Source organism: Balaenoptera borealis (genome assembly GCF_965194805.1).
Source record: "Balaenoptera borealis genome assembly, chromosome: X".
NCBI lineage: Eukaryota > Metazoa > Chordata > Mammalia > Artiodactyla > Balaenopteridae > Balaenoptera > Balaenoptera borealis.
Window position 1 is genome coordinate 61,641,194 of NC_138881.1, and position 14,983 is coordinate 61,656,176.

The window sequence follows — 14,983 nt, forward strand, 5'->3', positions numbered from 1 at the left end:
ATTGTATTGGACCCCTACCTTACATGATACACAAAATACAACTCGAAAGGGATTAAAGACTTAAACAGAAAACCAGAAACTGTAAAACTCATTGAAGAAAACATAGGAGAAAAACTTTTTGACATTCGTCTTGGAAGTGATTTCTTTGCCACAGGCTATGACACCACAAGCACAGGAAAAAGCAAAAATCAACAAATGGGATTGCATCAAACCAAAAATCCTGTGCACAACAAAGGAAACAATCAACTGAGTGAAAATACAACCTACTGAATGGAAGAAAATATTTTCAAACCATACATCTGGTAAGGGATTAATATCCAAAATACATGAGGACTTATACAACTAAAAACAAAGTAAGGTGGTAAGGGAGAAAGTTAGGGACAAAAAAGTATGACATACAGGAAACAACAAAATAGCAAAATCTAAGCTATTTTCCTAACAGTAATTATTTCATGTAAATGGATTAAACTCCTCAATGAAAGAAGCACAGTTTGGCAGAATGGATATAAAAAAATGATCCCACTATATGCTGACTGTAAAGACTCTCTTTATATCTAAAGACATACTTAGGTTGAAAGTAAAATAGTCTAAAACATATTCCATGCGTATAATAACTAAAAGAAAGCAGGGTACCTATATTAATATCAGATAAAAGAGACATTAATTTAAAAAATGTTTCAAGAGACACAAAAGGAAGGGTCTTATATATCAATAAAAGGGTCAATTCACCAAGAAGATAAAACAAACATATATATATAACCAGAACTCTAAATAAATATGACAGTGGTGTCATTGAAGAAATAGATAGTTCTATAGTAATAGTAGGAATCGTCTTAAAACCCTACCTTCAATAATAACACCAGACAGAAGATTAATAAAGAAATAGAGGACTTGAACAACACTATAAACCAATTGCATGTAATAAGCTTATATAGAACACTTCACCCAACAAGAAGCAGAACATACTTTTTCTTAAGTGTACATGGAAGAGTCTCTAGTATAGCTCTTATGTAAGGACACAAAACAAGTCTTAGTAAATTTAAAAAGATAGAAATCACACAAACTATCTTTTCCAATCACAATGGAATGAAACAAAAAATAAAACCAATAGGAGAATGAAAAGGGAAATACACAAATATGTGGATATTAAACAATATACTCTGTAAAAAATGGGTCAGAGAAGAAATCATAAGGGAAATTAGAAAATATCTTGAGACAAATGAAAATGAAAAGACATTCCGAAATTTATGGGATGGATTAAAGCAGTGCTAAGAGGGAATTTATTGCTTTAAATGCTTACTTTACAAAAAGAAGAGCTATCTCAAATCAATGACTTAACATTACATCTAAAGGAATTTGAAAAAGAACTAACTAAAACTAAAACTGGCAGAAGGAAATAAAGATTAGTGCAGAGATAAAGTATTGAAGGAAAAAAAACAGAGAAAATCAATGAAACCAAAAGTTGGACTTTAAAAAAAATCAATAAAATTGACAAAACTTCAGGTAGGCTGAATAAGAAAAAAAAGAGACAATACTCACATTACTAAAATTATAATAAAAATGAAAGAGAGGACTTTTGACTACCAATTTTATAGGAATTAACAAGATTATAAGAGAATTCTATGAACAATGATACATCAACCAATTAGATAACCCAGATGAAATGGACAAACTCTTAGGGGTATATAACATACCAAGACTGAATCATGAAGTACTAGAAAATCTGAATAGACCTATAACCAGAAAGGAGATTGAATCAGTACTCAAAATCTTCCCAATGAAGAAAAGTCTAGGACCGGATATCTTCACTGGTGAATTCTACCACACATTTAAAGAAATAATACCAATCCTTCTCAAACTCTTCTAAAAAATTGAAGAGGAGGAAACACTTACTAACTCACTTTAGCAGGACAGCTTTACTCTGATACCAAAGAAAGACAAAAACACTACAAGAAGAGAAAACTACAGACCATTATCCCTTATAAATATTGATGCAAAAATCCTCAACAAAGTACCAGCAAAGTGAATTCAGCAATGTTAAAAGGATTATACACCATGACCCAGTGGGATTTAATCCTCAAAATGCAAGTGTTGGCCTGAAACAGACTACCAGATATTTCTCCAGGAAATATGGATTTATTCAGGATCAGCAGAGAATTGCAATTCAGCATCTGCAACCATGGTGAGCCATATGCAAGTCCACACACGGCAAGGAAAAGAGAAGGCTTTAATAAGGAGAAAAAAGAAGGTTAGGAGGGCTATAGTAAACAAAGAGTCCATGGCTTTTCATTGCCTGACACCTTGCCAGGAAAAAAAAGGAGTCTTTCTTCTTCCTGTTGAACTCAGTTATTGTCACAAGGCATGAGAACGCCCCTTCTGGTCTCCCAAATCTATTTAATTTAGGTTTCTGTTCATTAATTTTTCACACCAGGATGGTTCAACATATAAAAATAATCAGTGTTATACACTACATTAACAGAATGAGGAAAAAACTCACATGATCATCTCAATTTATGAAGAAAAAGCATTTGACAAAATTCAATACACTTTCATGTTAAAAAAAAACACTCAACAAACTAGGAATAGAAAGCAATTACTGGAATATATATTATGGGTATAATGAAAAGCCCACAGCAAACATCATAGTGTTGGAAGACTGAAAGCTTTTCTTTTAACATCAGGAACAAGATAAGGATGCTCACTTTCACCTCTTCAATTCAACATATTATTGAAAGTTTTATTCAGTTCAATTAGGCAAGAAAATGAAAACAAAATGGCATTCAAATTTGAAAGAAGTAAAATCACCTCTGTTTACAGATGACACGGTCACATTTGCAGAAACCCCTAAAGATTCCACAATTTTGTTAGAACTAATAATCAAATTCAGCAAAGTTCCAGGATACAAAAATCAATTCACAAAACAGTTACATTTTCATGCACTAGCAATGAACAATTCAAAAGGGAAGTTAAGAGAGCATTCCATAATTCCATTTATAATAGCATCAAAAAGAATAAAATATTTAAGAATAAACCTAACCAAGGAGGTGAGAGATTTGGACACTGTAAACTATGAAATATTGCTGAAAGACAGAAATAAACATAAGGACATCTCATATTCATGGACTGGAAGAATCAATATTGTTAAGATGTCAATACTACCCAAAGCAATCTACAAATTTAATGCAATCCCTATCAAAATACCAATTATAACTTTGTGAAAATAGAAAAATCCATCCTAAAATTCATATGGAATCTCAAAGGACATTGAATAGCCCAAACAATCTTGAAAAGGAAGAACACTGTTGGATGACTCATATTTCCTGTTATCAAAACCTACTACAAGGCTACACTAATCAAAACAGTGTGAAAATGGCATAAAGACAGACCTACTATAAGAATAGAGTGGACCAATGGAATAGAATAGACTCTTCAGAAATACATCCTCGCATATATGGTCAAATGATTTTTGACAAGGTTGCTAAAATAATTCAGTGGGGGAAAGGAGAGTCTTCAACAAATGGTGCTGTAAAAATTGGATATCCACATGCAAAAGAATGAATTTGGACCCTTATCTTCCACCATATACAAAAATTAACACAAAATGGATCAAATACCTAAATGTAAGAGCTGCAACCATAAAACTCTTAGAATAAAACATAGGGGCAAAGCACTATGACATTGGCATTGGTAATGATTTTTTGGATATGACACCAAAAGCACAGGCAACAAAAGGAAATATAAACTGGATTTCATCAAAATCAAAAAGTTTTTTGCATCAAGGATACTACCAATAGAGCTAAAAGGCAACCCTTGGATGGGAGAAAATATTTGCAAATAATATATCTGATAAGGCATTAATATACAGAATATACAAAGAATTTTTATGATTCAACAACAACCAAAAAAAGCCAATTCAAAAATGGATAAAGGACTTGAATAGACATTTCTCCAAAGAAGATATACAAAAGGCCATGAAGCACATGAAAAGATGCTTAACATCACTAATCATTGGGGAAATTCACATCAAAACCACAATGAAATACCACTTTACATCCAATATGACGTCTATTATTGAAGAAAACTACAGAAAATAGTATGTATTGGCAAAGATGTGGAGCAATTTGAACCCCTGTAAAATGGCACAGCCATAGTGGAAAACAGTATGGCAGTTCCTCAAAAAATTAAACATTGAATTATCATATAATCCAGCAATTCCACTTCTGGATATATACCCAAAAGCAGGGTCTCAAACATATTTGTACACCCATGTTCATAGCAGCATTACTCACAATAGCCAAATGGTGGGGGGAAAAAACAAATGTCTATCGACGGTTGAATAGATAAACAAAATGTATTTTACATGTACAATCTAATATTATTCAGCCTTTAAAAAGAAGGAAACTCTAATATATGCTACAATATGGATGATTCTTGAAGACACTGTGCTAAGTGAAATAATTCAGACACAAAAGGACAAATATTGTATGATTCCACTCATACGAGTTACCTGGAGTAGTCAAATTCATGGATACAGATAGTAAAATGGTAGCTTCCAGAGGCTGGGGGCTGGAGGAATGGGGAGTTATTGTATAATGAATACAGAGTTTCAGCTTGGGAAGATAAAAGGCTCTGGAATGAATGGTTGTGATTGTCTCACAATAATGTGAATGTACTTAATATCACTGAACTGCACACTTAAAGTGGTTAAAATTATAAATTTTATATTATGTATATTTTACCAATATAAAAAAAAATGGAGGAAACTGTGTATGTGAGAGGGGGGTAATATGGGAACTTCCTATACTATCTGCTCAATTTTAATGTATATCTTCAACTGTTCTAAAAATAGTCTATTAATACAAAAAATAGGTTATAAATTCTTTAAAATCTCCTATAATTTAGATGCCCCAAGGACAATCTTATTCCCCCCCCCAAAAAAAAAAATCAATGACAGTAGTACTCTCAATGACTATCAGATTCTACTCCCTGTATTTTGTTTTTCACATTTTAGATTTCCCAGTACCTATGAGATTCTTGGGATTTGCCCTCCATAGGTCAGTCCCTTTAATTCCTTTATCTACGAGTTCCTAATGACAGAAATACAATTTAATTTCTCTTTATATATAAGACCACACTAAGAACACAGTAGACATATCCTAAGTCTGAATGAATGAATAAACTACCTAAAGGTAAAACATATAAATGGATTGTGATTTGGAAAAGATAGAAGTACCAGTTTTACAAATATACACTCAAGTTCTGGAAAACCCATGACATAACTTTAGATTGCACACAGATTGCTCAAATTACATGAATAGTTTTTATTGAAATATTATTTCTGAGACAGTACATAAGCAATATACTGTAATTGGTTAAGTTGTTTCTCTTGGGGATATGCGTTAACAATTCTGAAACATTTATAATGGGATTAAGCAAATAAGTAAATAGATAGTGGATGGTGAGAATCAGATTTTTCACTGTTGGAGTGAGAGGTTACAGAGAAGCAAGGAGATGGGTCTAGAATGATCCATATGGTAACAGATTAGGGTCAGAGAAATCAATATGAAAGCATGTTTAGTTTAATATAGATACTGATGGATGGTAATAGAAATAATTATAGAGATGTGTGTATAAAAGGTTAGCATATATACGTAAATTTCCTAGCTCTGTTTACTGAAAAGGTGTAGAAGCAATGACATCCCAGTAGCACTGAACCCACCAAGTGCTCAGATCTTGATTTCTGACACCATTCTCCAAAAAAAGGAATAAGGTATCCTTGGAGAAATGGCTGATTCTAGGACTGAAATAGGAATATACAAAATTAGTCTGTAGCACCTTGTAATGCCAGGCACATACAAAGATGCGGGTATGCCTAGAGACATAGGAACCAACTCAAAGAGCTACAAATGGCCAAAGCTGGAACAATCTGTGTAACAAAGGAAATAATGTACTATTAGATTATAACCCAAGTCATAAAATACATGTCTATGAAAACATACATACATACATATATACATAAATGGAAGAAGAGATATTCTCTTGCAAAGAAGAATTCTAAATAGTTTATGTAGATACTCCTGATGTAGCATAAATCCCCAACACTTAAGTGTAGACTATGTTTATTAACTTGCTTCCAAAGAGTAACATTATGGAAAGTGGAGGGGGAGAGGGAGTGTAACTTCACAGTGGAGAAACCTAGCAAACACTATCTTAATCAGGTGATCAAGGTTAACATCATCAGTTATATCATTTTGATGGCACTTTTCATCAATACGATGTGATGAGAAAGGCACTTCACCTCTTTAGTCTTCCTCTCCAAAATCCATAAACCTAGTCTAAGCATGAGAGAAACATCAAACAAATCTGAATTGAGGAGCATTCTACAAAGTACCTGACTGATTCTCCTCAAAACTGTCAAGGTCATCAAAAACAAAAACACTTGCACATTAAACCTAACCAGGGTGACAGCCTGCTAAAATATAAGATTTAAATAGGCCCCAGTGTCTTATAATACTAAGAATGTCCAAGATATAATCAAAAATCACTCAACATATAAAGAACCAGAAGATCACAACCCGAATGAGCAAAACCAATCAACAGATGCCAACACCAACATCACTCAGATGTTGGAATTATCTGATAAGGATTTTAATAAAGCAGCCATCATTAAATGCTTCAAGAAGCAGTTATGAACACTACTGAAACAAATGAATAATAGAAAATCTCAGCAAAGAAATAGAAGTTATAACAATGAATCAAATAGAAATAATAATATTGAAAAAATAAAACAACCAAAATTAAAAACTCACTGGCTGCAGAATGCAAATGGCAGGAAAGAATCAGTGAACTTGAACACAGACAAATAGAATTGACCCAATCTGAACAAAAAGAAAATAGACTGAAAAAAATGAGCAAAACCACAACACCTGTGACAATAATAAAAGATCTAACATGCACGTCATCTGGGTCCCAGAAAGAAAGGAGCAGGAGTGTGGTGCTGAAAAAATATTCAAGTAAATAAAAGCTGAAAAACCCCAAAATCTGGCAAAAAGCATAAGCTTACAGGGTTCACATGATTTTATGTTCTAGTTTTGCACCTGCCTGTGAGTCTATAATTATTTCAAATAAAAATAGAAAAAAAGAAAAAGTGGCATTTAATCACCTCAAATCCTCTTCTGTTTGTGATTACCTCAGGGATATAAAGCTATAAAAGAGTAGCTATAATTTAAGTCCCTATTATGTACAAAGCCGATTATATTATAATGTGATCCTAAGAATCCTAAGAAGTGATGATGATTATTATAATAATAATCACCTAATGTTTTAGGGCTTGTTATGTGCCAGGCATTGTGCTAAGTACTTGACAGTCTTTATCGCAATGAGTTATCAAAACAGTCTTATGACCTAGACACTACTAATTATCTCCATTGTACAGATAAGGAAACTGCTGACAAGTGGAGTTTATTAGTTTGACCCAGGTCACATAATACACAAGTTTCACAATAGGGACAAGAACCCAGATTTTTTTAAAAAATGAGGTTTCAAAAAAGCAATAAATTTAAATTAAATCTATGACTAAGTGAGAACTAGGTCACATTACCAAAGTGTAAATTATAGAATATTTAAGAGGAAATGAGATTTAATTCCTGTAATACTTCTACATTGTTAAGCTGCATTAGGAAGTTTTCTTAAAAAGCTTCAGCCTAGCTGTTACCATATACTCTAAGTCAATCAAGTAACAAACCTGACAAAGGAACTTAGGTTAATATCTATTCTAGTACTAGTACCAAGCAGCTTTAATATGGGTAGAGACATTTTAACATAAGTAAACTAGCAGCATCATTCAGTTTCACTGAAGGCAGCATGATGCAATGAAAAGATCGCAAGCGATGAGATCAGATCTCAGATTTCTCATCTGAAAAACTGAGATAACCACTCTTACCCAAACACTACTGAGGGCTTTAATGCTGGAGTGTTCTGCAAACACCATACAGTAAGAGTATGTAAGTTTAATACTTGACCAAGAAATGTAAATGTCTGAAATTGCATAATATGGGTCTCAGCAAGTAAAAGCAACTTTTCAATTCCTCTAAGTTGTAAAGAGAAACATACCTCATCATAGTGAGGAAAACTCATCGCAAACCACTCGCTCTTTCCTTATCCATAGGATTCCTGACAAACTACATGATATTTTGGACAACAAAGATTATTGTCTAAGTATCATTTCCACTTGTTACTAGCATATTCTGCATTAAAACATGTATATTTACGCACAGATGTGAGCATGCACACAATATCAATTTTTATTACCTCCTTTCACATTGATAGCTGATGGAGAAGTAACAAATGATAAAGCACTCCATATTGGTTCCACCTGCTGTCAATCTCTCTGACCATGAGCTTCCTCTCATTCTGGATCATCCAGTGTGTGTGTGTGTGTGTGTGTGTGTGTGTGTGTGTGTGTGTGTGTGTGTGAGAGAGAGAGAGAGAGAGAGAGAGAGAGAGAGAGAGAGAGTCTGAGAGCATGTTAAGTGTGAAATAGAAAATTTAATAAAAATAGTCATTTTTTACCATTTTCATGAAGTTGCCTTGTGAAATTTTTATTTCAGCACCAATCTTAGCAAATAAGACTACTGGGAAAGCTTTTTTCTCATGGCCCAGTGATACACTCCATTGGAAAGCAGAACCTTTTGTATGAGGTTTAAATCAATACACGAATTCTCTATTTTACAGAGGCAGTGAATTACAACTAGGGGTCATAAAGGACCCCAGGCCGGATAAAACTTCTTTCCTAGGGCATGTACGAGCATACATGGATGGCAGGGTGGGAGGAGAGATAGGGTTGAATCATCATGGAGGCCCCTAGTGTAAGTCTCCTCTTTGGCCTTTGTGCAAGCACGCTGGTCAAAAGGAGTGGATGAATAGTGTTCAGGTTCCGGTGCTTTATGAAACCATATTCTATGTGTAAGAGTACCTGTGGCCTGTAAGAAGGAAGGCAATTCTGGCCGAGGCACACAGGGGTCAGGTGCCATAAGCAGCTTTGAAGGAGGCTGGAAGTGAAGACACATTCACACATGTTAAAGCATTCCATATAAAGTTGTAATTTATATTCCTTTTTAAAAGATTATCTGCTTTCAAATAGTTAGCTACATGCTGCACATAGCTGTGTGGTAACTGAAAAATCAAATTTGTTATATACTTATGAATGATATATAAATTCATGTGATTTTCATTTTCTGTATTTATTTCTGTTTTCCAAATATTTTAATTTAATGATGTATTTATTGGCCAGTGAACAAAATGGCCTGTGATGAGTGTTGAGCCTGGTGTACACAGCTACAAGGCTTATAAATGCACTCAGCAGTGAGGAACACCAGAGTCAGAGTCACTTTATTTTCTTCTTCATTAACCAGGCTTGCCACTAACGTAAGTATTGCTGGTAAACTTGCCACTTAGCCCTTCTTAATACTTGCAGAAGTCTTGGAGATTCTGTTATTAAAATGCAAAGTATATGATTTTACTTTTTGTAAGTTAGAAACATATTAGGGGGACAATTATTAATAATTTAATAAGAATTTACTGCACCCTTACTGTATACCAGACAGCTTTGAGTGTTTTAGATATAAACTTGATAATAAAAATAATAAAGATAGACACACCTATATAGCACTTATTATGTGCCATGTATATTTCAAGAACTTTACATAAACCAGTTAAATCTTCATAATAATCTATGAGGTAATTGTACAATTATTACCATATTTTTACAGGTATGAAAACTGAGACACATAAAGTAACTTGCACAAGGTCACACAACTAATTTGAATCCAAGCAGCCTGGCTTCAAAGACTAACCACTCTGCCATATGATATATAATATTAAATACTATGATTTACACTATAAATTATTATGTACCCCAAAATGAAATTTTGTTGTATTTATGTATTTCAGTATTTTCCCTCAGAATACCAAAATTCTAACAATGCCTAACAGTGAGCTCAACAATCCCTCTAGGACCATATTAATGACATACTTTTTAAGAACAGTTACAAAAAGAATTAAGGTAAAATTCTATTTTTAGTCACACTTGAGCCCTAAACCCTAATACAGGTCTCTCTGGCATGTGGGCAAAAGCTGATGGCCTACCCTCAAGGCCTAAAGGACCTCTACACTAGTCTAAACCCAAATCAAATGAACCTCCATCCCACCACAAGCTATGGGAGCGATTATAGTATCAAATTGCATTCCTGAGAAGAGGTGAAAGAGAAAGAAATATAAAAAGCAGTCCCTGACATCAGGAAGCTGGCCTGGTACTCACAACTAGGCCATGTTATTCTAGTGTAGATAAACCAACTCATAGAATACCAACCTCAGAAAAGGTTACTCTGGGACCACAATAAAATGAGACAAAGCAAGGTCTCTTAATTTTGTCTAAGCACAGACAAAAACAAGGTCACTTTTACATCCACAAAATACCAAACAAACACCCCTGCCATTCTAGCTAAAATGAGTAGCTAAACCTCTTTATCAATTATTGCCTTATCTTTGTTCTATTTTCTCCTCCCTATAGATAAGATTTATTGAGCTACCAATACCCCCACTTCCTTAGACCATACACCAAATCATGCAACCAAAGCCCAAATCCTGAAGTATGTTTTCTAACACCCACTTACTGATAACATACGATGGTTCTCTGTCACAGCAATGATGAATAAACCCAACTTGTTCAACTACTGGTATGTCCCTGGTGGTCTTTGGCTGGAGGCCACTGACATAACAGATACAGCAAAGGGGACTGGCCTGCCCTTACAGAAAGCCCAGAAGCAGCTTTACTGCTCTATTTCATGGAGGCAAGAGAAAGGGACAGGAGGGACTTCAAAATGTCTGATATTCTTCCCTGAAATAGCAAGAAAGATACACCCATGTTCCTAACTTTTTAATGCATACTAACAGCAACCACTATTAAAAGTCGCCCAATTTTTGTGTGTGGGAGGGGTTTAGAGGGAGTCAGGAATTTAATAGAGGTCAAGATTAATGGTGGTGAAAAGTGTGAAAAAGTCTACATTTATCAAGTATACACTGTAAATGTTTCCTGATTTAGGTTCCCCTATTATGGTAAGTTGTCTGTTTCCCAATATCCTGTCAACTATTGCAACCCCAGACAAAAGCAAGTGAGCATCTACCCCTAATCCTGGGAGAAAGATATGATATTAGAGGAGGGTCCTGTCCAGACAGGAAAAGGAGAGAAAAAAGCCCATACCTTCCACCCCAGTTGATTGTAGAGATGAGACAGTGGTAAGAAATGCAGGCAATGTTATAAACTTACCTCTTTGAGCCAAAATCCGAAGGAAGAGGTATGTTCAATAGTGGAAGAATAAGTCATGAGCAGAGGAGCTTTTGTTCCACTTTCATTTTATAATTCTGTGGGATCACATCACAACCACCTGGGACGGAAGAGTGGATAGGCAGCAATAACGAGATAGAGTTAGCACTTCCTAGCCACTCTCAGCTCTCACATGGCATGGAAGAGATTAAGAAGTTTGCTGCTATCCCAGAGGGATAGATGTGACCTTCACAGAGTTTGCCAAAGGGGGCAGCCAAATTTCTGGGTTTCCACACTTGAGGAAGGCAAAATCAGCTCTGGGACAAAGTCAGTTCTCTGACCAACCACATCTCATTGTCCCCAGTCAGTGCACCCCCAACCAATGTCATAAAGCAATATAAGCCCCTATACATCCAGATGACATTGTGGAAGAGTAGGTAAATCTGAAATATAGACTAACACACATAAGCCTGTTATTTTTGGAGTGTTTTAATTATTAAATGGCAATGAATTTACCGGATTGATTAAAATTGAGATTTTTGTTTCCCTGCAGCCCTGGGAGGTGGAGGTGGACTCATGATTAAGACTAGATCAGTTATAAACAATAAAAAGATACACTTTCTTTGCCCGTCTAAGCAGAGTTTTAGTAAATTTGCAGGCATATATAAACACTCAGAAAAAGAAGAGCAGAAAATAAATCAAAACATAAGCAATGCTTATCTTTGGGGAATGGGTATATGGTTTTCAGTACTCCAATAAACATATTACTTTTATAATAAAAAAAAGATCACTTTTATAACATGAAACACTGAAATTTTTATTCATTTTATTTTGTGGTGAAGGAACATGAAAAATCTTTTCAGAATAATAAAGTGATCACTTTCAATGAATGATTAAGTACTATAGGAAAAGAGAAATTATACACTGTAATTACAGTTTACACAATTACACAGAGCAATATGTGGCAAACTTTGGAGAATACTGTGATTAACACTTCACTGATAACCTCAATATGACTAAGTTTCATTATTTATCATGGTCACATAAAATACAAGAGCCTATGAACAAGCTGTTATTAGCAATAAATGTGGTTTTGCCTGAAATTCTTAACCATATACAGGCTTTTTCTTAAGCATTCAAGTTTTAAATTCTATTGCATTTTTATTGCAAATTGAAGCAGGCACAATAAAATTAAATCCACTAGCTAAAGTCCTAAGAAAACACAAATGCAAGAAACAAACAACAGGAAAAGAACCTTGGGTTGGTTCCCCAAGATTTTCTTTTGGAATAAACATTGACATCATTTTGCATTTCTGATAATATTCACAGCTACAGATTAATACCTACATGACAAAAGGACTTCAGAAGGATTAAACTACACATTATATTAATATGTCTTAAATCATTTACCACAGTAAATACTTTCTTGAAGGTATTCTACTACTAAAATGCAAGGTCAAATGAATTAGTATTTGAACTTCTCTTATATTTCTGAGACATACATTATAACTGACACTACAAGAAAAATTAAGAACACAAGAATGTAATTAACTTCTTATAACTTGAGTAACTAGATCTAGGGCAATTAATTTCAGGGCCATGTACACTCTGCTTTAGCGATCAATGTCTTCTACTATTGCTTCAAGATTTTTGCAACAGGCTTTAACTTCCTCAATTGCAGCCATCCAATTATCGTAAATAATTTTGTCATAAATTTCATCATTAACTTCCCTAACTACCCCCTCCTGCTGAGATTCAAGTGCATCACCTGAGAAAAATAATACTGATCTTGGGATTATGTAAGTACGTAAATTGTGACCAAGTAGAAAATCATCATTTCCATCCTTTCCCTTTGAGTTGATTCCTTGAGGAGTAAAGAAATTGAAGAATGAATCCTTGGGGAAATCTTCAGTCACAGTTCGAATTGTTCCCCAGATCCGGTGTTTCTGCTTTTTCTTGACTGTTTTCAAAGTGACATTCTTTCCTTCATTCCAATCTATTTTACAGCCTATGCAATACTCAATCGCGGTTCCCCTATAGGGATGGGGATCATAATAAGCTAGCCTTGACTTCAGCACATAGGTCTTTGTCAACAGCTCATTTTTGAAATATTCATTTGGTTTGAAGTGAAATTCTAGCGTGAAACTGAGAGGTTCACCAGGATCTGAAAGCTTCACTTTAATATCTGTCAGGAGCTTCAGAATAGGCTCATCATATTTCTTAATCAAAGGAGTGAGTGTGTCAACGTTTTTTAAGACAGTCAGCCAAAAATCAGGAATTCCTTTAGGATCCTCTTCTTTATTCTCATCTCCAGCTGCCTCGGTGTCGTCGTCATCATTGTCGTCGTCATCATCATCATCATCCTGTTCAATAGCATAATCATAAAAATCTTCTTCACAACCGTCATCCTCATCTATATAGTCATGTAGCAGACCCTCCTCAATACCACACATCTCTTCCTCATCATACATCTCATCATCATAGTCCTCAGAGTCTGATTTATATTCACATTCCTCTTTTGTAGGTTCATAGATTGCATTGATTATCTGACGTCTTTTTTCCAATAAAGGTTGATACATTTCAGCAAACTTTCTTTCAATACCATGAAATTCCCTTAGGAATTTGGATTCTAGATTGGCCACTCTAGTTTGAAGCTTTTTTAGGGCTAACACACGGTATTTAACTTTCACAGGTAGACTTTCAACAAAGTCTGTATCTAAAAGATAACCGATAAGTCCTTTTGGACGGTCGGGGTCTGAGTCCTCATCAGCATCTTCACCTTTTTCCCCGCCATCCCCGGACCCAGCAGCAGCCTCTTCACCTTTTTCCCCTTCTTCCCCAGGCCCCGCGGCGGCTTCTTCACCGCGCTCCCCATCATCTCCAGGCCCAGCTGCGGCATCTTCACCGCGCTCCGGCTGTTCCCTAGGCCCCTCCATCATTACCTTATCATCAGCCTCTTCTTGACTGGATTCTAACAGTTCCTTGTGGTCGGCTGACTCGGCCATTTTTCAAAGGACCTCACACGCCTAAGGTGGCTACCGCCAAGATCAGGAGACCTGACCTCCGCAAGGAAAGACTCACCGGAATATCAGAAGCGGCGGTGGCTGGGGCAGAGGTGGAAAGTACGGTAGTGGTCGGACTGCGATACGGGAGCTGGGAGCGACGGTCGAGGCTGCTGCCAGGATGAAGGCGGTGCTGAGGCTGTGAGAACAGGACAGAGGCAGCGGTGGCCGGGCTGGGGTGCAGAGAATAGCAATGGCCGCAGTGGACCGGTCCTGCAGGAGCGGGCCAGAGACTGCAGAGAGCCGCAGTCGGCTGATGTCCTCCGCAAGCAGCAGCTGCTGCAAGTAAAAACGGTGCCGCAATATGATTACGCAGCTGTCTCTCGGCTAGATTTTCTTGGTGCAAATAGCTTGCTGCGTCACACCCTCCCTCCCCCACGACTCTATTCTAACTTCATTTGCTGGGCTGACGTGATTGACAAACTAAGAGCCAATAAATTAATAGATTTATCAAGTTTCTAACTCTGCTCACTTTTCCAGGTTCTCTAATATGGCTGATTCATCCACCTCCCACTCGTCCCACACCACTACCCAAGTTTTCTAGAAACCAGGTTTTATTAGTTTATCCTTTCAGTTTTCAACTGGTATTATATTTTTA

General features: G+C 35.8%; 1 protein-coding gene across 1 annotated transcript; it reads right to left on the reverse strand.

Moving 5' to 3' along the window:
* Positions 1-2,716: 2,716 nt before the first annotated feature.
* Positions 2,717-14,548, reverse strand: LOC309620579 (nucleosome assembly protein 1-like 2). The gene has a single exon (XM_082377306.1). It carries the CDS (start codon positions 14,326-14,328, stop codon positions 12,937-12,939), a length of 1,392 nt encoding a protein of 463 aa, XP_082233432.1. The 5' UTR covers positions 14,329-14,548; the 3' UTR covers positions 2,717-12,936.
* Between the last annotated feature and the right edge of the window lie 435 nt (positions 14,549-14,983).

Coding starts and splice junctions, on each gene's coding strand:
- LOC309620579 (XM_082377306.1), bottom strand. CDS start 14,328: ATGGCCGAGTCAGCCGACCACAAGGAACTGTTAGAATCCAGTCAAGAA.